Raw genomic sequence first — 24,521 nt, 5'->3', positions numbered from 1 at the left:
ATAGCAAGAGTGGATTACCACTGCTGGAATCTTTTTTTTTTTTTTTTTTTTTTTTTTTAATAAAGGAATTTTCAAAAGTGTGTTTGTCTTATTTAACTATTTTTTACACTTTCTTTGTGAAATGGTAGGGGTACTTTTGTACCCCCTTACCATTTCAAACAGGGGGGGGCGGGATCTGGGGGTCCCCTTGTTAAAGGGGGCTTCCAGATTCTGATAAGCCCCCCGCCCGCAGACCCCCACAACCACCGGCCAGGGTTGTGGGGATGAGGCCCTTGTCCTCATCAACATGGGGACAAGGTGCTTTGAGGGGTCACAGACCCCCAAAGCATCCTCCCAATGTTGAGGGCATGTGGCCTGGTACGGTTCAGGAGGGAGGGGGGTGCTCTCTCGTCCCCCCCTCTTTTCCTGCGGCCTGCCAGGTTGCGTGCTCGGATAAAGGGTCTGGTATGGATTTTTAGGGGGACCCCCACGTCAATTTTTTTTTTATTTGACGCGGGGTTCCCCTTAATATCCATACCAGACCTGAAGGGTCTGGTTATGGATATTTAGGGGGAACCCCACCTCAAATTTTTTCTTAAATTTGAGGCAGGGTTCCCCTTAATATCCATACCAGACCTGAAGGGCCTGGTAATTGAATTTGGGGGACCCCCACGCTTTTTTTTAAATTAATTAATTAATTTTTTTATCAATGACTTTCAATGAGTGTGCTCTGTATTACGGAGCCGACAATTCATAATAGCTGCGAGTGATTTTAAAGGACTTTTTTTCCTGCATAAATGACACTTTGTGCAGGGACAGTTCTAAGCACCAGAAACATGCGCCCCTTCACAGGCATACTATAGACACCCCCCCCCCCCTACGAAATTTAAAGGAATATTACACTTTTATTGTTTCACTTTAATCATTATTAAAATCACTGCTCCCGAAAAAACGGCCGTTTTTTAAAACTTTTTTTTGCATTGATACATGTCCCCTGGGGCAGGACCCAGGTCCCCAAAACACTTTTTAGGACAGTAACTTGCAAATTAGTCTTTAAAATTAGCACTTTAGATTTTGAACGTTGGAGTCCCATAGACTTTAATAGGGGTTCTAAAGTATGCTATATACTAGCTCCGTCTAATCTTCTTTATACATTCGACAGACACCAAAAGCCTTCTTCAAAGACAGATTCGACCGTAATTCATGTGGATTTTCGGACGAATGCAATTTTTGAACGAAAAACAAAATAAATAAAAACGAATTTCGGGAGTAACTAAATAAATTAAGTTTTCGGACGAAAACGAAATATTTTACTCTGCACATGTCTAATCTGGGATCTGCTAATGTATAGTTACTTATGTTGGGAACATTTTTACACATTGTATTCATACAGTTAGATAATCATTTCATAATGAAAAACATACTGTAGCATCAAGCCTTCTTATGTCCAGTTACTGCACAATTAATAAGAGACAGAACCAGTATATAATGAGGAGCGATTTTCATACAAGTCATTGACTTCCATCTTAGTGTCTCATGTTAGCAAGTCAACAATGTGGCATGAGTAGATCACATGTGTTCCCAGATGACAATACTTACATATACTAAGGAAAGTGTCTGCTCTCTCCAGTAACATTTTATTCATCTAAGCTGCAAGTATTCAGAGGAGAAACATGCCTATCGGCTCCTTCTGTCCAGGCATAATTTGTTGGGAAGGATGCTCACCTGTATCATCATTACTAAAGGAGCCTCTGAAGCAGTATGAACGTTTTGTGTTTCAGAAAGATAGGAGCTATCATTTTCTGTGGGCTGGGTGCCACCCCTTGTAACATTGCAATCATCCTACCTTGTATATAATTTGTTGCTGTGCTCCTTCCCATATCATTCATTGAGATCTACAGAAGGCAAACATTTCTAATAAGGAGTTTCTCTTCTCTTCTGGCCGTGCATTATCCAATAATGATCATGGAGATGTGTAGTGGGGCATTCACACGGGCATTTGCTGCAGAACTTTTGGGAACTTTGATATTTGTCTTCTTCGGACTTGGCTCGACATTGACTTGGCCATCACAACTTCCGACAGTCTTGCAGATATCCTTTACATTTGGTCTGGGCATTGGGACGCTTGTCCAGTCCATTGGGCATATCAGTGGTGCACATCTTAATCCAGCTGTGACTGTGGCATTCCTGGTGTCATCTCAGATTTCCTTGTTTCGTGCCATTTGTTATGTCTGTGCCCAACTGTTGGGAGCCGCGATTGGAGCTGGCTTGCTATATGAATTTACTCCTGAAGAATTTCATGGAAACTTTGGTGTTAATGGGGTAAGTTGCTGTGATGGAAAGTCAATGGACAATAACAAGAATGCATGTGTAATGTATTGTATGTGTATGTATTGCATTCATATATATATTTCCAGCAAATTCCAAAATTTCTACCAAGATAAGTTTACACAATATATTTCTTCTGCAGTCAGTCAAGCACAGAGTGAGCTAAAGTAGGCATAAACTTACCTAAAGTTTACAATGGCACCACCGTGCTTTTGGGTTGTGGCAAAAAAACAGTGCACTTAGAGGAAACCCACACAAAAAGCACCCTTAGTGCAAGACTAGATTAGTGCAATATGGTAATATACAAACCATTGGTCCATAAATCTGGTTATGGGACCTCTAATTATCAGTGTGCACTGACTAATTGGCAAAGGTTCACTAAGAATACTGTACTTACTTACAGGCATACCCTACTTTTAAGTACGCAATGGGGTTTATTTACTAAAGCTGGGAAGTGAAAAATCAGGCTCACTTCTGCATAGAAACCAATCAGCTTCTAACCCCAACTTGTTCAATTAAGCTTTGGTAATAAAACCTGGAAGCTCATTGGTTTCTATGCAGAAGTGAGCCTGATTTTGCACTTTCCAGCTTTAGTAAATAAACCCCATTGTGTACTTAAAAGTGGGGAACACCTGTACAGGGTTTCTACTAACATAAAAAAAAATTTAGGCATCAAATACATATAGAGACTGCCATTGCTGATCTCCTTCTAAAAATATCACTTGCCTGTCCGTCTGGTTTAATTTAATTTCTTACTGATTGACCCAGAATGCATATGCAGGGCCAGGACAAGGGGGAAGGGGAGGTAGGAGGGGCGGCTGCCCCAGGTGCAGTGAACTCATGTGGTGGGGAGGGGTCACAGGGTGAGTGTGAATTCCCACCACTACACTGCTGGGAAGTTGCTACAGGAGTAGTGACAGTGAACTTTACCTACAGGCATAGGTGTGCGCAGCCTATTGCATTAGGATGTGTACCCCAAAACTCAAATGCCTTTCTCTGCAGCCTCAGTTGCACTGGACAGGGAATGAATGGGAAGTGCTCTGTGCTGAACAGCTTCCTGTTCATTCAGAAACTGAAGCATAATAAACACAGTTTACTATGCTTCCGTTATAAATGAACACAGTGAGTGAGTGTGTTGACTGTGTTCATTTAGAAAAGGAAAGGGCCAGTGAAAATATATTTATCAGCCCCTTCCCTCACTCCCCATCCTGAAACAGCACCCTTGCAGCAGCTGGGAGAGGCATAATGGGGGGGGGGGGTGGTCAGGAGGGGGAATTGGCACTGCACATAGTGATTATGGTGCGTTCAGGCACACCTGACACACCCCCTGCACATGCCTATGCCTACAGGAGTAGTGTCAGCAGCAGACTGCATAAATGGTGCAAGTCAAACTCCTCACTTGCATACTTGCTCAATGGCTAAGTTAGAAATGATAGAAGCAGAAGACAGTCATGACTGTCAAATATCTAGTGTTTTCAGAAAAAAGTTGCAACCCAGAAAAAAAATTGCATCCCATCCCTTTCTGTTCCCTCTCACAGCAGTGACTTAGCAGCCTTCCAGCCTTCTAATGCAAACGCAGTGCGGGTGCTCTAGGCTACTGAGAACTCAAATACAACCTAATGTTAATGGTTCCTGCAGTTACAGAGGCCAATGATTTATTTAAACTTCATTTACCAATTGTTAAGAATATATAAATATTTTAACGTCTATAGTCTGAGCACAGGTGCACTCTATAGTAAACCTGCAATCCGCCAATGCAGGCCGAAGCAGGTTCACTTTAACCTCCCTTTCCCAAATAACATATCACTGTAGGGCTGCAATTTTGCAAACCTATATAATATATGCCTTATAGACCCAACATCAGTCGCACCTTCTACCTCCAGTGCTTTCTGTATAAAGTGCCTATAATGAAACGTTTCAAAGCAGAAACCAGTAATCATTGCACACACAATAGGAACATCCAGCTACAATTCAAATATAAATAAACGCTAGAAAAGCCATTTTAAAAATGCGCCTCGGTTCTGAATATTCCCAATATAAACATAGCATTTGAAACATTTTCTTCATTTCTTTTGTGGCTATAAACCTGTCTGTAGTTAAATAATGTACCTTTCCCCCACATTACAGGAAAAAAAGTCAAATATATTTTTAGTCTAGTTAATAAAGTGAAACTGTATCTGCGATATGTGTCTGGAGCTTTGAGCTAATGGGATTTGCCTGCACTTCATAAACTAATGTCTTGGAAAATATTGTTGGAACTAAGAAGAAATCATAAAAAAGATAACAATAAAAGATGAAAAAGAAACACTGCCAAATGCGGAATATATTCCTTAATGCATCATGATTAAAGCCTTTGTTTCTGCAGAGGATGAAGAGCATATTTTAATAAATACTGGGGAGCAATGAGAGATCTCTAAAGCCCTATAAACGCTATTAGATTTTCTGCAGATTTTTGTCTTCATATTTACCAAAACCATGTAGTGCAAGGGCCTGTCTGATTGCATACAAATTGAAACTCTTATGCCTTGTACACACGGTCAGACATTCCATCCACAAAATCCGTCGGATTTTGTCCGAAACTGGTGTTGCATACACACGGTCGGACAAAGTTGTTGGAAAATCCGATTGTTCGGAACGTGGTGACGTTCGTTGCGTACAATGGGACTACGTAGAGGCTTGTAGCCAATAGCTTTGGTCTCATAATTTGATGTGAGCATGTGTGGCACCTTGTCCATCAGAATTCTCTACAAACGATCGGAAAAAGTCCGATCTGATTTTTTTGACGGAAAATTTTAGATCCTGCTCTCAAATTTTTTCCATTGGATTTTTGACTAAAAAAGTCTGATAGAGCCCACACACGATCGGATTTTCCGACAATATAATCCGATTTGACCCTTTCCGTCAGAATTTCTGACCGTGTATATAGGGCATAAAGGTTTGACCTCATATTATATGGTTTTAGTAAATCTGAAGACAAAATTCTGCAGAAAATCTAATAGTGTGTATGGGGCTTTAGGCAATGCTCTCTCTAAAAATGAGTTACCGTATATACTTGAGTATAAGCCGGCCCGAATATAAGCCAAGACACCTAATTTTACCACAAAAAACTGGGAAAACGTATTGACTCGAGTATAAGCCTAGGGTGGGAAATGCAGCAGCTACTGTAAGTGGAAAAGAAGATCAACAATGCCCATCTAAAGCCTCTCTGTGCCCATTTGCAGCCTTCCTGTGCCATTTGCAGCCTCGCTGTGCCATCTGCATGCCTCACTGTGACATCTGCATGCCTCACTGTGCCATCTCCATGCCTCACTGTGCCATCTGCATGCCCCACTGTGCCATCTCCCTGCCTTACTGTGTCAATCTGCAGCCTCATGTACCTAATCTCTGATCTCCAGAACACTGGCGCTGTGACATGCAGTCTAGTCGGCGGTTGTGCAGAGTAACCAAACCCCGCCTCCTCCTCGTCCTCGTCCGTGACGGAACACTGTTTCAGTTTCCCGGCAGTGAGTCAGTATTCTGCCTATCATGGATGAGGACGAGGAGAAGGTGGGGCTTTGTTACACTGCACGGCCACCAGGCATGTACTGGCCATAGGGACTACCGGGAGATTCCCGGTGGGCCGATGGCTCAGTGGGCCGGTCTGGTGCAGTCCTGGAGCCGCTCCTCTCCGACAGTGAGCGATCGCGATTCCCTGCCTGTCAGGAGGAGAAGCTTCCGTCATATGCTAGAGAGAGCATTAGGCGTTATGCTCCCTCCAGCCTGCAGGGGGAGATAGACAGCCGGCCGACTTTCTTTCCTCTCTCCCCTATCACTTGTTATCACATGACTGGAGAGAGGAAGATGAGAAGCTGCCTTCAGAACTGTGAGTACACGTGGGGGGAGGACTCTGGTGTAAGGGGGCTGCTGGGGGGACACCCTGGTGTAAGGGGGCTGCTGGGGGGACACCCTGGTGTAAGGGGGCTGCTGGGGGGACACCCTGGTGTAAGGGGGCTGCTGGTGGGACACCCTGGTGTAAGGGGGCTGCTGGTGGGACACCCTGGTGTAAGGGGGCTGCTGGTGGGACACCCTGGTGTAAGGGGGCTGCTGGTGGGACACCCTGGTGTAAGGGGGCTGCTGGTGGGACACCCTGGTGTAAGGGGGCTGCTGGTGGGACACCCTGGTGTAAGGGGGCTGCTGGTGGGACACTCTGATGTAAGGGGCCGGTCTGGATGAAGTCCAGGGCCAAATTTCTGTCCCAGTCCAGCTCTGACGGCCACCGACTAGACTGCATATCAAAGCAGCGGGAGATCAGGTGCACGAGGCTGCAGATGGGCACAGCTACTCGAGCATAAGCCAAAAATGTGCTGAAAAACTCGGCTTATACTTGAGTATATACGATATGTGATAGACATAAAATCATATTCACCTGATCTGACCATTTACAATGTTACTGGGGAAAAGTTGCATCTGTAGGTCTTAACTGATCCCCCCCGCTATGTTTGCTCACAGGAAGGCAAGTGATGGACTTTCTCAACACATTGCTATAGTTTTTTTTTCTTATTTTGGAAACAGCCACTGGACTCGTCTCCACCGCAGGTACAAATATTCATGTTAGGCAGCAAGATTGTCACTGCACAGGAGGCCGCCATATTTTGGGCCATAAACATGCATACTTGTACTAGATAAACATGCTTATTTTTACACAGCACAGGGCATAGTGGTTAGCATTGCAGAACTAGGGTCACCAGTTCAAATCCCAACCACAACCTGACCTACATGGAGTTTGTATGTTCTCCCTGTGTTTGCAAAGGTTGCCACCCATACTCCAAACACATGTTGGTAGGCAAATTTGAGCTAGTATGCATGAGAGGCAGGGACCTTAGATTGTAAGTTCCTTAAAGTAATATTAATTTATTTTTTTGAAAAATAACAAACATGTTATACTTACCTGCTCTGTGCGGTGGTTTTGCACAGAGCAGCCCCGATCCTCCTCTTCTCGGGTCCCCTTTCGGCTCTCCTGGTTCCTCCCTCCTGTCGAGTGCCAACGCAGCTTGCTATGGGGGGCACCTGAGTCAAGCCGCTGCTCTATGTTTTCATTCAGACATGGAGCCATGGCTCGGCCCCACCCTCCCTCTCTCTCTCCTCATTGGCTTACTGACTTTGATTGACAGCAGCAGGGGCGCCAATGGTGTCCGCTGAGGTCTCAGCCAATGAGGGAGAGTCCCTGGACAGCCGAGGCTCTCATGCAACATCGTTGGATTGAGATGGAGCTCAGGTAAGTATTAGGGGGGCTGATGGGGGCTGCTGCACACAGAAGGCCTTTTATCTTAATGAAAAGAATGTGTTGAGATAAACAACCTTCTGCCTTTAGAACCACTTTAAGGGCAGGGACTGATGTGATTGTACAATATACTGTATGTAAAGTGCTGTATAAATTGTTGGCAATATCTAAATACCTGGAATAAGTAAATACACTATTAGGCTCTATGCACACTATCATTTTTTCTAAGCTAAAAAAATGCTGGAAAAAGTGCTGACTAAAAAATGCTAGTAGTAAATTTTTGTGGTAGCATTTTAGCAGCATTTTAGGAGTGTTTAGGAGTGTTAGCATTTTTGCAATATATGGGAAATAAAGCTAAAACAAGGCTATTAGTAGCATTTAGGAGTGTTTAGCAGCTTGATGAGCATTTCTGCTGCTCCAAGAAATTCTACAAAAACATTTTTTTTCTGCCCCTAGATGCTGAAGCTCAAAAAACGCTAATAGCCTAAAGTAGTGTGCATGGACACATAGGATAACACTATTTAGCTTTAGAAGCAGAACAAAAATGCTAATAGCTTCTAGGAGCATAAAAAAAACACGAGTGTGCATGGAGCTTTAGTGCTGGGCCTAGCATTTTCATAAGTGAATAATAGCAGTTGGTCAGGAAAATCTATTTCAGTTTACCACCAAAATCAATTGTCCCATGTTTATGAAAAACTAAAGTAATAAAGACTTTAAGATCAACATCAGTCAGCACTCTCAAGCTGCAGCCTGCCATAGACTTCGACAGACTGCAGGCAATGGGGCTAGACACCAAAATGCCAAGAGGCATGCACAGCAGCTCTATTGTCCCCATGTGCAAGGGGGATAATACATATCGCTACAGTAAAATAGTGATTTCTGTTAGATTAATAAATTGCGTTCTCATGAGTAATATATCAGCTCATAAAATGGCCACCACTAAAAATCGATTGTGGACATATGCTTGGCACCAAATTTTAATAGTTAATGTTTACTTTACTTTTATTTGCTGCCTTATCTCGCCAGCTCTTGGCAAATAATGTAGCACAACTAAAATAGAGAGGGCAGGGCCTCCTGAGAAGAGTTACAAGTATACCTGAGAACTTGCTGGAATTGACCCAGAATTTTGAATAGATTGCTGGGCCATTACCAGAATCAGGTAATTTTCCAGGGACAGCCTGCAATGCTTGAAAACATTCAGCATGCATGACATCATTCTTGCTTTGCACTAATTGGGGTTGATTTACTAAAATCCGAGAGTGCAAAATCTGGTGCAGTCTGAATAGAAAACAATCAGCTTCCATTTTTTTTTTTTTTTAGCTCAATGCCTAACTGAACAAGCTTGTAGGCAGGGTGCAGTCTACCTTATTAACTGCAGCAGCATTGCAGGGGGGGAGGAAGTCAAGAGGAACATGGTTCCTCTATGGTTTCCGGGGTTGGAAGTTATCCAATTGGATGCTGCCACCCCATGTGACTTTAGCAACCATCTTAGGTCAGTCAGAGCCTATTTAAGGCTCTGGCTCCCAGGCTTGGTGCACATTTTGCATGGGGGTAGTGTAGGGACAGTTCACCCATCTAAGGGACAGGCACCAGAGATCAGGGAGAGGTTCCAGATGAGTAGGGAAAGGATAGGGATAGGCCATCCCTCTGGAGACCTCCCCATTTGGGCTTGGACTGGCCAAGCCGCATTCTGTCCCTCAAGACAGATGCTGTTGGCACATCTGAGACCTGCTCTGCTACACATTGCTGACATTACCGTGAGTTTTCCCGGTCGGGCACCTTCTGCATTAATACAAGGGGGGAAAGATATGTGGAGAAGGTGAGTGTTGGCCAGGCCAGGTTTACTCCTGTGTAGTGGGTGGGTATAAAGTCCTCAACAGTTGGGTTATAGGTTTGTACAGAGGCTTGGACATCTGATTTCACTGCCAAAATTGCCTGTTTGTTGCATATTGTCACCATTGCATTTGGACCTATCTTTTAAGCTCCTCCCACTTCTAAGTGCAATTTGGCCAAAGCCAGCATTTGGCATAGCTCACTATCGTGTACCATTATTAGCCCCACGCAGCACTCGGTTCCCATTTTCAGGAATTTCGATTTTCACAAGTTTGTAGGTATGGTTACAAGACTTTGTGACGCTCTCATAATATGCAGTCATTATAGATAGGCTCGGGCGTGTTCGAAGATTCTACATGCCTGATCCCACCAGGAAGCCAACACTGCATACAGCTAATCACAGGCAGTGAGACATTTCCCGGTCCACAGCTACACAAATGGGGAAATATCTCACTGCAGTGTTGGCTTTCCTGGCGGGATCAGGCACGTAGGGTTTCGAACACGCCCAAACCCATCTTTAGAAGTCATATCTTGATCAGGGAGCTGTACACTGCAATGACAGATATAAGGCATAAAATTAACAATTACGGTGTTATTTTTTTTATTATATTTATATAACATTGTTATCTGACAAACAAATGGAGGCTTTATCATATTAATAGGTATATGTTTTCATGGACAAAACCAGATACTACCTAACTGCACATACAGTATCTCACAAAAGTGAGTACATTCCTCACATTTTTGTAAATATTTTATTGTATAATGTGACATGTGACAACACTGAAGAAATTACACTTTGCTACAATGTAAAGTAGTGAGTATGAAGCTTGTATAACAGTGTAAATTTGCTGTCCCCTCAAAATAACTCAACACACAGCCATTAATGTCTAACCGCTGGCAACAAAAGTGAATACACCTCTATATGAAAAGGTCCAAATTGGACCCAAAGTTTCAACATTTTGTATGGCCACCATTATTTTCCAGCATGGTTTTAACCCTCTTGGACATGGAGTTCACCAGAGCTTCACAAGTTTCCACTGGAGTCCTCTTCCACTCCACATCACAGAGCTGGTGGATGTTAGAGATCTTGGGCTTCTCCACCTTCCGTTTGAGGATGCCCCACAGATGCTCAATAGGGTTTAGGTCTGGAGACATGCTTGGCCAGTCCATCACCTTTACCCTCAGCTTCTTTAGCAAGACAGTGGTCATCTTGGAGGTGTGTTTGGGGTCGTTATCATGTTGGAATACTGCCCTGCTGCCCAGTCTCCGAAGGGAGGGGATCATGCTCTGCTTCAGTATGTCACAGTACATGTTGGCATTCGTGGTTCCCTCAATGAACTGTAGCTCCCCAGTGCCGGCAGCACCCATACAGCCTAGGACCATAATATTCCCACCACCATGCTTGACTGTAGGCAAAACACACTTTGTACTCCTCACCTGGTTGCCGCCACACATGCTTGACACCGTCTGAACCAAATAAGTTTATCTTGGTCTCATCAGACCACAGGACATGGTTCCAGTAATCCGTGTCCTTAATCTGTTTGTCTTCGGGCTTTCTTGTGCATCAAATTTAGAAGAGGCTTCCTTCTGGGACAACAGCCATACAGGCCAATTTGTTGCAGTGACAGGCTGACCCCCCACCCCTTCAACCACTGCAGCAATGCTGGCAGCACTTATATATCTATTTCCCAAAGACATCCTCTGGATATGATGCTAAGCATATGTACTCAACCTCTTTGGTCGACCGCGGCGAGGCCTATTCTGAATGGAACCCATCCTGTTAAACCAATGTATGGTCTTGGCCACCATGCTGCAGCTCAGTTTCAGGGTCTTGGCAATCTTCTTATAGCCTAGGCCATCTTTATGTAGAGCAACAATTCTTTTTTTTCCCATGGGGTATCATTTTTAACTTTCAGTGAGAGTGAGCACGATAACACCAAACTTAACACACCTGCTCCCCATTCATACCTGAGACCTTGAAACACTAACAAGTCACATGGCACCAGGGAGGAAAAATGGCTAATTGGGCCCAATTTGGACATTTTCACTTAGGGGTGTACTCACTTTTGTTGCCAGCGGTTTAGACATTAATGGCTGTGTGTTGAGTTACACTCACTACTTTACATTGTAGCAAAGTATCATTTCTTCAGTGTTGTCATATGAAAAGATATAATAAAATATTTACAAAAATTTGAGGAGTGTACTCACTTTTGTGAGATACTGTATATGAGACAGCAGTAATACATGGGTGTAGACTAATAAATCTAGGCATGGTTCAATAGGCTCAAAATGTTGCATAATTATAGCAAATATTGAGTATAAATGGGGCATGGCCATTTTTTTTAGCAATGGGACGCCATTTACATCTGACGTTTAATGTTGCAATGTTAAAAAAGCTGGTTTAACATTAAGGACTGTGGAAATGTTACCTACATCTTATCAAGACTGCAGACACCCTACAGGTGGCTGCCAAAGACATCTGAATTGCTACTGTTTGACTGCCAAAAAGCATCTGCCGGTATGCCATGGGGGAGGTTGTCAGTATTTTATTGTTTCGTGGTGTCCTGGGATGCAAGCAGTAAGAGCATAAGCTAGAATTTCAATGTGCAACAGCATGCATCTTCAGGCAGTGCTGAAAGGAAGGAGGTCTACTTCTATGTTATATGGATACTCTACTCGTACACAGGAATAAGCCCAATATATCCACCTTTGCAGACCAATCTGCCTCTGTACATCTGTGAGCCATCTCTAATCACAGCATATCACTTTTTCCATCAATCACCTCCATTATCCAGTAATAATCATTTTGTAACTTTTAGAATTAGGGCACAGAAAAGAATGAACTGTAGTTTCAAAATTATAGTTTTTAAATCATGAAGGTCATAATTATTTGCCATATTGTGTTGTGAAAATACAATGCATTACTTCCTTGTTTTAAAGTTAGATCCCAGGATGAATGATGGTGGAATCTTAAATGTCACATGGAGCATCTAATTATAGAAAGTCAGGAGTTTGTCAATACTTATTAGTTATAATTATAATGATTTGATAATTATTTGATGTTTATCACTGACTAATAAAATAACTTGATTACCTGGTTGCATTGAAGTGCTGATGACCACTAGACTGGTCATAATGAGAGTCTAGCATATATAGGGATCCAATGTAATTGTACAGTGTACGTGTTATTGTAAAGTGCATTGGAACTGGTGATTTCTTGTGCTCTTATCTCTGAATTATCAGATATTGGGTATGAGGATGGTACTCTGAGAGACGGAGGAATATCGGCTAAAAGAAGTGAAGGTGATTAGAGTAATAAGAGAGGGTGTTTTTGGGACTTGAGTGAGGCACAAGACACGTGGTAGGAGAAATTAAGTAAATTGTTTAATTGACATAAAAACAAAGCATACTTCATAGCATGTGATACACAATTGAACATAAGTATTTTCATCAATAGACAAGACGAAGACATGCAAAAGGAGAATTCATTCACAGCTGTACTCATAAGTTTACATACCGTGGCAGAATTTATGATTTCTTGGCCATTTTTCAGAGAATATGAATGATAACACAAAAACTTTTCTTTCACTCATGGTTAGTGTTTGGCTGAAGCCATTTATTAGCAATCAACTGTTTACTCTTTTTAAATCATAATGGCAACAGAAACTACCCAAATGACCCTGATCAAAAGTTTACATACCCCAGTTATTAATACAGTGTATTGCCCCCTTTAACATCAATGACAGCTTAAAGTCTTTTGTGGTATTTGTGGATGAGGCTCTTTATCTTCTCAGATGGTAAAGCTGCCCATTCCTCTTGGCAAAAAGCCTCCAGTTCCTGTAAATTCTTGGTCTGTCTTGCATGAACTGCACGTTTGAGATCTCCCCAGAGTGGCTCAATGATATTGAGGTCAGGAGACTGAGATGGTCACTCCAGAACCTTCACTTTATTCTGCTGTAGCCAATAAGAGGTCGACTTGGCCTTTTGTTTTGGATCATTGTCATGTTGGAATGTCCAAGTACGTCCCATGTGCAGCTTCTTGGCTGATGAATGCAAATGTTCCTCCAGTATTTTTTGTTAACATACTGCATTCATCTTGCCAACAATTTCCTGTGCCTTTGCAGCTCACACATATCCTCAAAACATCAACAATCCACTTCTGTACCTTTCATCATAGGCCTTGTTGACTCCTCTCCAAATGTAGCGTTTATTGTTGTGGCCAAAAAGCTTCATTTTGGTCTCATCACTCCAAATTACTTTGTGCCAGAAGGTTTGAAGCTTGTCTCTGTGCTGTTTGACATATTGTAAGCAGGATACTTTGTGCCATTTGCATAGTAATGTTTTTTTTCTGGCAACTCAACTATGCAGCCCTTCTTTCTTCAAGTGTCGCCTTATTGTGCATCTTGAAACAGCCACGCCACATGTTTTCAGAGGAGTCCTGTATTTCACCTAAAGTTATTTGTGGGTTTTTCTTTGCATCCTGAACAATTTTTTCTGACAGTTGTGGCTGAAATTTTTAATCATAATGGCAACAGAAACTACCCAAATGACCCAGATCAAAAATTTACATACCCCAGTTCTTAATACTGTGCATTGCCCCCTTTAACAGAACCCCTAATTTTCCACTTCTTGATTAGAGTTTTAACAGTGCTAATTGACATGCTCAATTCCTTGGATATATTTTTATATCCTTTTCCTGTTTTATACAATTCAACTACCTTTTCCCATAGATCCTTTGGCAATTATTTTGCTTTCCCCATGACTCAGAATCTAGAAACATCAGTACAACACTGGATGAAAGATGTAAGGGTCTGGCCAAAATCGCCAGGGTATGTAAACTTATGATCAGGGTCATTTGGGTAGTTTCTGTTGCCATTATGATTTAAAAAGAGTAAACACAGTTGATTGATAATAAATTGCTTCAGCCAAACACCAACCATTAGTGAAAGAAATGGCCAAGAAATCATAAATTTGGTCAGGGTATGTAAACTTATGAGCCCGACTGTATGTATACATGCACACATCTGAAATTGCATTATATCTCGTAAGAGTAACCGGTATAAAAAGCCAAATGCTTATTTTAGTAATGAATAAAAATGGGTATAGGATACAGATTAATCATGGTTGAGGTCTAGCTATGTGTTGAGAACATGATGACATTGAATAGGCTCAGCACGTTTTGTGGCCAATTGCCATCCATCAGGAGCAAACACATAGCATATCTGACAAAAATGAAAAAAGGTACCAAATAGGATCTAATGTTTTCCCCAGATGGTAAGAAAAAAAGGTTGGGGCAAGGGCAAAAAAGAAGGGATCTGCGAAGCAAGTCTATCCCGGGAGCTGAGGGAATGAACCAAAGGAAAACGTGAGCGTACCAACACACCCCAGAAGCTCTAAGCATAATAGGTAATGGTGCAAAAAATATTTCTGTAGAGTAAATAATATATGACCAATATGTGTGAATAGCATCAGTATATACTGTATATATTCATGGACTATAAACCAACACTCATTATTGCCTGAAAAGGTGAAAAGCGTGGTTAATACAGAGTGAAAGGAATCATATACCACATAAAGAGAAAATAAAATTAAAAAAGTAAAAAATAGTATGACGATCATGAAATTCCTCAAAAAGGGAAGGGTGAGAAAAAATATTTCAGAGGCTACCCTTCTTTTTCCCCTTGCCCCAACCTTTTTGCCCCAACCTTTTTTTTTCTTACCATCTGGGGAAAACATAGATCCTATTTGGTAGCTTTTTTCATTTATTTTCAGATATGCTATGCATTTTCTCCTGATGAGTGGCGATTGGCAACGAAATGCGTTAAGCCTATTCAATGCCCTCATATTCTCAACGCATAGCTTGACCTTAACTGTGATTCATCTGCATCCTATGCCCATTTTTATTTATTACTAAAAAAATAATTTGGCTTTTATACCAGTTAAATATAATTTAATTCTCAGAAAGGTACTTTAACATAGGGTGACACTATGAAAGTACTAATAGTAGGGTGCCATCGTCCAGGAAACTGTTTAATTAACAGTTTAATTAAAAATTGGTATACTACAAAAAATGTACTTTATGGGCACCCAAGTAAAAGAACTAAAATAGTAATATTTTTCTTATTTTATTAAAAATAGATATAAAAAAAGAACTGAGGTACAGTTATTACAATAACATATAAAGTACTACTTGAGTGCCCATAAAGTCCATTTTTTGTAGTATACCAATTTTTTATTACATTTTTTTACCAGTTACTCTCATGAGATATTGTGCAATTTCAGATGCATGCATATATACATATATGAATTCTCCTGTTTGCTTGTCATCATTTCGTATATTGATTAACCATTTACCCATTGGGCACTTAAACCCCCTTCCTAACCAGTCCAACTTTCAGCTTTCGTTGCTCTAAAATTTTGAATGACAAATACTCAGACATACAACACTGTACCCAAATTACATTTTTGTCCTTTTTTTCACACAAATAGAGATTTCTTTTGGTGGTATTTAATCCCCTCAGGGATTTTTATTTCTTACGCTATAAATGAACAAAGACCAAAAGTTTGGTAAAAAATGCATTTTCTTTGTTTCTGTTATAACATTTTTAAATTAGCAATTCTTCTTCATACATTTTGTCCAAAATATATACTGCTACATATCTTTGGTGAAAATAACCCAAATCAGTGTAAATTATTTGGTCCTTTTGAAGGTTATAGAGTCTACCAGCTCTGATGCCAAACATCGAAAATTGATTACACCTAATAACACCTGATTTACTGAAGGCCTATCTCATTTCTTGAGACACTAACAAGCCAGGAAAGTACAAATACCTCCCCCCCATGACCCCTTTTTGGAAAGCAGACATCCCAATGTATTTAGTAAGAGGCATGGTTAGTTTTTTGAAGTTGTAATTTTTTCCCACAATTCTTCGCCACATTAAGATGTTTTCTTTTTTTCCCACAAAATTGTCATAGTAACAAGTTATTTCTCTCACATTGCATGTGCACACCACAAATTACAACCCAAAATACATTCTGTTACTCCTCCTGAGTATGGCAATACCACATGTGTGAGACTTTTACACAGCATGGCCACATACACAGGCCCAAAATCCAAGTAGCACCTCCAGGCGTTCTAAGAGCAAAATTACACATATAATTTTATGATGATCTATCTCACTTTTGAAGGCCCTTGAGCACCAGGACAATGGAAACACCCACAAAATGACCCCATTTTGGAAAGCTAACACCCCAACATATAATCTATGAGGCATAATGAGTTTTTTGATGGGTTGATTTTTTCTCCAGAAGTTTTCGGAAAACATGGAAAAAAAAATGAAAACAAAACAAATTTTCCTTACACAAAGTTGTTAATTTATAAGATATTTCCAACACATAGCATATGCATAGAAAAAAATGACATCCCAAAATACATTCTGCTACCTTAGTATGGAGATACCACATGTGTGAGACTTTTACACAGCCTAAACACATATAGAGGCCCAACATCCAAGGAGCACCAACAGGTGTTCTAGGGACATAAATTACGCATCTAATTTCCGGACAACCTATCACATTTTTGAAGACCCTTCATATTTCTAACACATAACATGTACCATTAATTACACCCCAAAATACAGTCTGCTGAGCAAAGGCTAAACAAAATATTACCTGTGGTTTAGTAGTGCAGTTGTCCACAGGAGGAGAGCCCTGATCCAGGCAGCAGACAGGGACATGGTCATCGACAGTGAATGTAATTGTCCAGGCAGCAGGCAGGAATATTGTCCATAGTCAGTACAGGCAGGGATACTGTCCATATACAGTTCAGGGCCAATGCAGGTAGAGACATTGCCAGCAGTGCCAAAATATTGGTCCTGGTAGTAGGCAGGAACATGGTCCATAGGACAAGTAGCAGGCCAGGAAAGAATGGGAACAGGGGTAGAGGCTTCTCCCACCCAAATCTCTTTGAAGCCTCCAATTCTCCAGACCCTAATCCAGAAATGAGAAAACTAAAAATGTTGTTTTCTTTATCCAGAAAACACCCTGCATTTCTTCTGACATCTTTGGCCTGTTTCACGGAGGAGGAGTTTCTCAGGAAAGTGACTTTCTTGGAGTCTGCTCACTGAATCAGATCGAATATTTTGTGGTGGGTCTCCAGGGTACAATAGGGTGGTGATAATTTCTTCTTGGTATTGAAGATAGGATACGGGGCTCCCTGTAGATTTTTGTTAAATAATATAAGTGTTATACATGGCCAAACTGAAAAAATAAATATACTTTTTTTATACCAATTCCGGGATTCTCTTGTGAGAAGGTAGTATTCGATCACCTGATCATTGAAGTCAACACCCCCCATGAACAAATTTTATTCATGGACACAAGCTGGTTTCTGAATTGAGCCATTTCTTCTGGGGATTTCCACGTAGGTGTTGCCATGAATTGTAGAGCGCATGTGGACGTTTCGTCTGTCCTTCCACTTGACAGCCAATAGCTCCTCCCCTCTTTAATGCTGTCTCCCCTCTTAATAGACTTTCATTAACGAGCCTTTTTGGGAAGCCCTTCCTATTGGCTCTCACTGTACCACCTGCTGGAGTGTCCTTCCGGTAAAGGCTGTGAAAGAGGGGCAAAATTTAATAGAAATTGTCCACATAAAGATGGTAACCCTTTCCAAGGAGTGGATAGACAAGCTCCCAAACAACTTTTCCATTGGCTCCAATGTACTCAGGGCATTCAGGGGGGTGCAGCTGGATGTCCTTCCCTTCATACACCAGCAAGGCATAGATATACCCATTTCTCAGTCACAAAGCTTGTACAGCTTAACCCCATATTTTGAAATAAGAGAGAGGGTGAGAGAAGTAGAGGGAGAGCGAGAGTTAGAGAGACAAAAAGGTAAGTAAAGAAAGAGAGATGTGGAGAGGAAGAGAGAAAAAGAGAGGTGAAGAGAGAGGGGTAGAGAGTAAAGGACGGGTGAGGAAAAAAAGAGAGAGATGCAGAGAGGTATAGAGAGAGAAGGGGTGAAGGAGGGCAAAGAGATTGAGAGATGCAGAGAGGCAGCAAAAGCTGTAGAGAATGAAAGAGCGAACCATGTCAAACAGCCTTGTTCCTTTTCCTGGTATGGCCTCCCATGGCTTTACAGGGGTGCACCATTTTTTAACTGTGTGCTCGTTTCCATCATGGGAGACCTTTAGAAGATGCACGAGATCCCCAGGCAGAAGCGCTTTCATTATTTCCAATTGCGCATTTGGATTTTGTCTATTCGTCAAACTTCCACCTTTCCTTTGCACAAGATGTTTTATCTCATCGTTTAACGCCTCTTTTAATGGTAGGCCCTCTCTATCGACCTCTAAGTGCAGCGAGTATTTAAAGTGGATTTATTACAAATGAATTAAAAACACTCACAATTGAATTGTAGGGTTCAAGCGTATAAAAAGTACTAGGTACATCCGTGTTTCCCAGGGAAAATATAGGATAGGTGATATTTTCCCTTAACCAATATGGCTACAGACATAGCCTGATGAAGGAGCACACATGCTCTAAGGCGCTGCTCATCTGACCCCGTTCCCCGAAAGTGATCCCATCACAACATAGCGGAGCATCATTGAGCATCCACTGTCTGCGTTCCAGCCACCCGGACACGCTGGGCACCCACAGCACCACCGGAGAAGGAACGGACAAAGGTACTGGAGCTTTTCTAATCTGCTCAGGAGACCCACTTCACCCGGGAGACACAGATGTACCTAACACTTTTTATATGCTTGAACCCTACAACTCAATTGTGAGTATTTTTAATTCATTTGTAAGAAATCCATTTTAAATACACGCTGCACTTAGAGGGCGCCGTCTCTCCTTTTCTTTTATTTTGATTCCAGAGCTTCCTTCTTGCTTTTAAGGACTGGCAGCCTATTAGTGCCCAGCACTCTAATGACTACTATATGGACTAATGTTCCTAATGTATTGCTAAACACCAACATTTATTATCCAGTCCATTACTTATCACTATTGTTGTTCCAACCCCTCCCTGCTCTTTCCTGCTCCCCCCTTCCACTTATGTGTATTTTAGTAGTATGCAGCTATATCCAGAGTGCGCTGTATTAACCCCTTGATTGTGTTGTTGTTTGTTTACCTCTCTATCAACCCTTTCCTACTGTATGTGACACAATGGGAGCAAGATCTTGGATCTGGTATTGAGAGGTAGGAGTGGAGTAAGGCTTCAAATCCAAGATGGTGGCACAGTCTTAGGGCTTTTTGCATGTCTTCCTAAAGGGGAGATTTTACAGGTAAATATGTATATAATATATTAAATGCATGAGAAGATTATCGTTACAATGAATGTTCTGGTGACAAGATCTCTTTAATATACAAGAAATGGCGTTAGTAATCTAACCTGTTTCTGCATGAGTAAACATGAGTAAATGTAAACTCATGTGAATATCCTTAGGGTTTGGAATTTGATTTATAGTGTGAGTGTTTCTTTTCAGCCAAGCAACAATGCAACAGAAGGACAGGCCGTCACGGTGGAGATCATCTTAACACTGCAACTTCTGCTTTGCATTTATGCCTCTACAGACAACAGGCGGGATGACAATGTAGGATCACCTGCGCTCTCCATCGGACTCTCAGTTGTGCTGGGTCACCTGGTTGGGGTAAATACTTATATTTATTACTTCTTGATAATAACTCCAGATTGTCCAGTCTGTAATTTAAACTAGTACCGAACTGAAAAAGATTGCTATATTTTAGGGATCATTTCAAAATATTAATTGCACCTAAACAGTAACCATAAAAGTGTACTTTTGTCTAGAATTCCTCCTAAAAAATAGTATTGCACTTCAGAGTATGTAAGCTTGCCCAATCACTCCTGTACCTACATGTGATCAGGATGCAGCATGGTGTGCCGGTGAACAGAGATCACACAAAGGCCAAAGTAGATGATAGAAGTGTATTTACGGGAAGTCCCAACAAGGTACAACCAGGTGTGGAGGGTCAGCACAGCCATCCGGAGCCAATTACAGAATCTGCATAGATTAGCTTTCACTTAGGAGGATACCGACAGCTTTTGCAATGAGGAGCGGGAATGTGGCCTGGCTGGTCTATACCGAACTGCTAGGTTACTCCAAGCAACCACTACTGTGTGCTCACTATTGTCCTTGCTGGAGGCTCTGACATGAAAGTCCTGCCTCTGCCAAGATGGCCACCTCCTCACAGAAACAGTGCAGAATAAGGCATGGTAAGTCAGCAATTGGGAAAAGATCAGCTGCAGGGAGACCACAGGCATCTCCGGTGACTAGTCCTTTGTCCTTTGCCTGCATTTTTTGGGCACAGCAGTTAGGTACTTCTCTTATCAATTTAGGATTGAGTTCTCTACAGTAATAGCTTTAATACAATAGGATGATTTGGCCAGGCCCTGTGCAGAACCCGGTTCAGAGGAGCATTGAATTTATACATCAGGTCAGCAGTAGTTTCAACCCTCCCACATACAGCATACAGGGCGTCTATGTAGTCCATGGCAACACAAGTTTTCTTGCCCATCCTCAGATTACAGATAACATCAGCGCTGGGCCACGAAGGCTCTCACTAAGCTGTTGTCGTTTCACAGCCTCTGGAACACTCCACTCTTCCATGGCATGCAGAGCCTGACTCATCCATGTCTCAAACTTGTCTTCTCCCACAGGGGTCGGCAAGTGCCCCAAGAAAAACCTGATTCTTCAATAGCTCTGATTGGCATTTCCAGATCCATTCTTCACCAAGCTATCAACCAATCGGCTCATATGCATGTAGAAAGAGAGGGGAGGAGCACTGGTACAGGACCCTTGTCCTGAGTTCTGGTTGAGGGCTGCTTCTCAGTCTTTTCCTCCCTTATCTTGAGTGGGAACACTCTAGCAGTCACTCCTTCAGCCAGACGTACCTCTTCCTCCTGAAAGCACACAGGCATCTCTTCCTGCCATTCTATCAGTACCCTGACTTGATCCAACTCCTCTGTGGCTTCTGTTTCCACAATGTAGGCCCGGTGTCTTGGTGTTAGGGCTCCCAGCTACCTTCTGATCTCTCTCTCGATATGCTAATTTCTCAAAATCTCCAGAACAATGCTTTTCTCTGTTAGAGCTCCATGACTTCTGCCCCAAGCAACCGTGGCCATTGAGATGGCCTCCCACGCAGATTGTGGCTCTGGTCTAGGTCCGCTAGGGCCAGCTGCAGATAGCATACTGGACGAGCCCCCAAATGTAGCATGACCCCCTAAGGGGCTGCTTGGAATTACCTGGTCATCTGCACTGCCATGACCTGGGGAACATTCCAATCCACCTGACACTCAGGGTTCTGACATCCTTGTACCCCTGTAAAGTAATAAATCATACAACCCTGTGTATTTGTGTTCTGATAATATTTACTTGAATCAATTAAAGGGATTTTGTCACAAATGGAGTAAATAGACCTGCTGAGTTTTAGGCAACAGTGCCAAATTCCTCCGAATGACACAATGCAAGATATTAATAAATAAACAGTATGTTATACACACTTCCTTAAAGAAATAATGCCATCCTCTAAAGGGATGAAAACAGTTAACAGATTATACTAACAGACTGTAGGAGATGGAACCTGGCCAGCCCATACCTGTTACCCTAGGGAAAGATCAGTCCTTGTATCTAATAGCCCATGTATCAGTAATAGCACTAATGTCCCCGTTGGAGAGCTGATGGTCTTCCCCGGTAGTTAAGAATTCATTAACTGCAATCCAATTAGGTGTAGTGGGAAGGGTTATTGTAGTGAAGAAGGCTAAAGATGTCTAAGCACAGTGTTGAAATAGGTTCAGCAAGTATTCCTAGGGTAGAGATGTCTGTGCAAAGTGTGCCAGTGAAACCATGACAAAGGGTAGGTAAAGGTTGGGCAATTATCCTCTCACCAATAACCAGACTGATGGATAGTCTTCTGGACAGTGACTCATGTAGCAACACTCGTGCAGCAGATCCGCTGTCTCGATCTCCCCATGTGAAGCTTGTTACACCAACTCGCAGGCGACCAAAGTGGTACTGGATGGATGTCCAATGACAAACGGCACAGCTAGGCCCCTCTGGTATGGGTTGGAAGGTGGTACACCGCGTGGTAGGCCGCAACCCCTCTCTCCATGCACAGAGAGGTCCGTCTCGCATCAGGCCTAGAAGGAAGAGAGCTCCCTGCCGGCTTTTACTTCTTTTATAGCTACTCTCAGCAATCTCCTTGGTGGTAGCAAAGATCCCTGGGATATGTAGTCCAGGCACATAATTATGCAAAGCAATTGTCAGTCTGAGGAACTACTCATCCCACAATCCCTTTTGTTTGGCTCACAAATATGATGTCATTTGATAACACTGAGCACTAGAGGGACATGAAATGAATAGGAATACTGGAGGATCACTGTACTTTACGGTGGTAGTCCATATTGCTACATCTATCTCTACCTGGAGTTGGACATTAAATAGTTTCTAAATTCTGGAAGCTGTGCCCAAAAAATACAGGCAAAGGACAAGGGACTAGTCACCTGAGTTGCCCGTGGTCTCCCTGCAGCTGATGTTTTCCCAATTGCTAACTTACCATGCCTTATTCTGCACTGTTTCTGTGTGGAGGTGGCCATCTTGGCAGAGGCAGGACTTTCACTATTCATGTTATTATTGAAGATTTGTGAAGAACTTCTCTCAGATTGCCTGGCCGTTGAATGAGCTGTTACAGAAGTAAACGGAAAGAGAACAGCAGAAAACTCAGGTCCCAGGAAGCCTCATGAATTAATCCAGGAACAATGGACAGTGAAGCGTGAAACAAGTTTCAAACGGCTGAAGGAGAGACTGGTTGAAGCACCGGTGTTGGCCTATGCTGATCCAGCAAAACCATATGAATTACATGTGGATGCCAGCAGAGATGGCATTGGGCAGAGTGTTGTACCAAGAGTCGGAAGGGAAACTTGGCCCAGTTGCCTATGTGAGTCACAGCCTCACACCCCCTGAGAAGAACTCTCCAGTGCATAAGTTGGAGTTCTTGGCTCTCAAGTGGGCCATGGTAGATAAGCTAAGTGACTATCTGTACTAGGCTACCTTTGTGGTAAAGACTGACAACAACCCCTTGACTTATTTACTAATCCACTACAAAGTTGGATGCCACTGGACATGGATGGTTGGCAACCCTGTGCGAGTTTCAGTTCAGACTGAAATATCGACCGGGAGTGGGAAACAGAGATGCTGGTGCTCTTTCCCAGAGACCTCACTCCATCCAGGCTGTCCGGAAAAGAGTTGGGTTAATTTGCCTCTCGAAGGAGTACAGGCTGTGTGTCAGGGAGTAGAGTATAAGTACAGAGGAGCCATAGGGGCCGAAGCTTTGGAGGTCACCCCTGTGGGAGTACCAAAGTACTACTGTAATTTGACCCAAGTACGCAACCAAGAACTGCCTCAGCTGACTAAAGAGGACATGAGACCGGATCAGCGGGAAGATCCATTAGGAAGTCTGATAAGAGAATCGTTGTCCACCCAAGACCATCGAATATTGGTGAATAGCCCCATCGAGGGGGCCAAGGTGATGCAAAGAGAATGGGAGCAAATGAAGCCAGAAGAGGGGATCATATATTGTAGAGGTCCCTCTGAAGAAGCAGAAGGTGTGAGCCAGCTATTCCTCCATGCAAAAACATTGTCTACCTGTGCTAACCACCCTCCATGATGATCATGGTCACTTAGGCCCAGATAGAACTTTCAAGCTGGTCAGGGATCGATTTTACTGACCATCCATGAGAATGTAGGTGGAAAGTTACTGCCGCTCTTGTGTCAGGTGCATCCGGAGAAAAACTTTACCAGGCAGGGCAGCCCCAATGGGCCATCTACAAGTCAAGGACCAATGTAATTGGTGTGCATTGATTTCTTGTGCCTGGAACCTGATCTGAGTGGAACGAGTAATCTCCTGGTTGTGACAGATCATTTCACTCGATAGGCTCAAGCTTTCCCCACTAGGGACCAGCAAGCTAGTACAGTAGCCAAGACTCTAATGGAGAAGTTCTTTGTTCATTATGGGTTAGCTCAGCACCAACATTCGGATCAAGGTCGGGACTTTGAGAGCAAACTGATCAGAAGACTATGTAAACTCTTGAACATAAAGAAATCCAGAA

General features: G+C 42.5%; 1 protein-coding gene across 1 annotated transcript in view; it reads left to right on the top strand.

Moving 5' to 3' along the window:
- Window positions 1–1,880: 1,880 nt before the first annotated feature.
- Window positions 1,881–24,521, top strand: part of LOC143984036 (aquaporin-5-like) — a 37,761-nt gene continuing 15,120 nt past the window's right edge. The window contains exons 1-2 of the mRNA XM_077484311.1: window positions 1,881–2,301; window positions 19,882–20,046. Coding sequence (XP_077340437.1) covers window positions 1,939–2,301; window positions 19,882–20,046 — 528 coding nt within the window. The 5' untranslated portion in view covers window positions 1,881–1,938. The remainder of the gene's footprint in view (window positions 2,302–19,881; window positions 20,047–24,521) is intronic.

This window comes from Lithobates pipiens, unplaced genomic scaffold, assembly GCF_037356315.1.
Source record: "Lithobates pipiens isolate NorthernLeopardFrog02 unplaced genomic scaffold, aLitPip1_a1.2 Scaffold_16, whole genome shotgun sequence".
NCBI classification, from domain to species: domain Eukaryota; kingdom Metazoa; phylum Chordata; class Amphibia; order Anura; family Ranidae; genus Lithobates; species Lithobates pipiens.
This window is presented reverse-complemented; position numbering and strand designations above follow the sequence as displayed.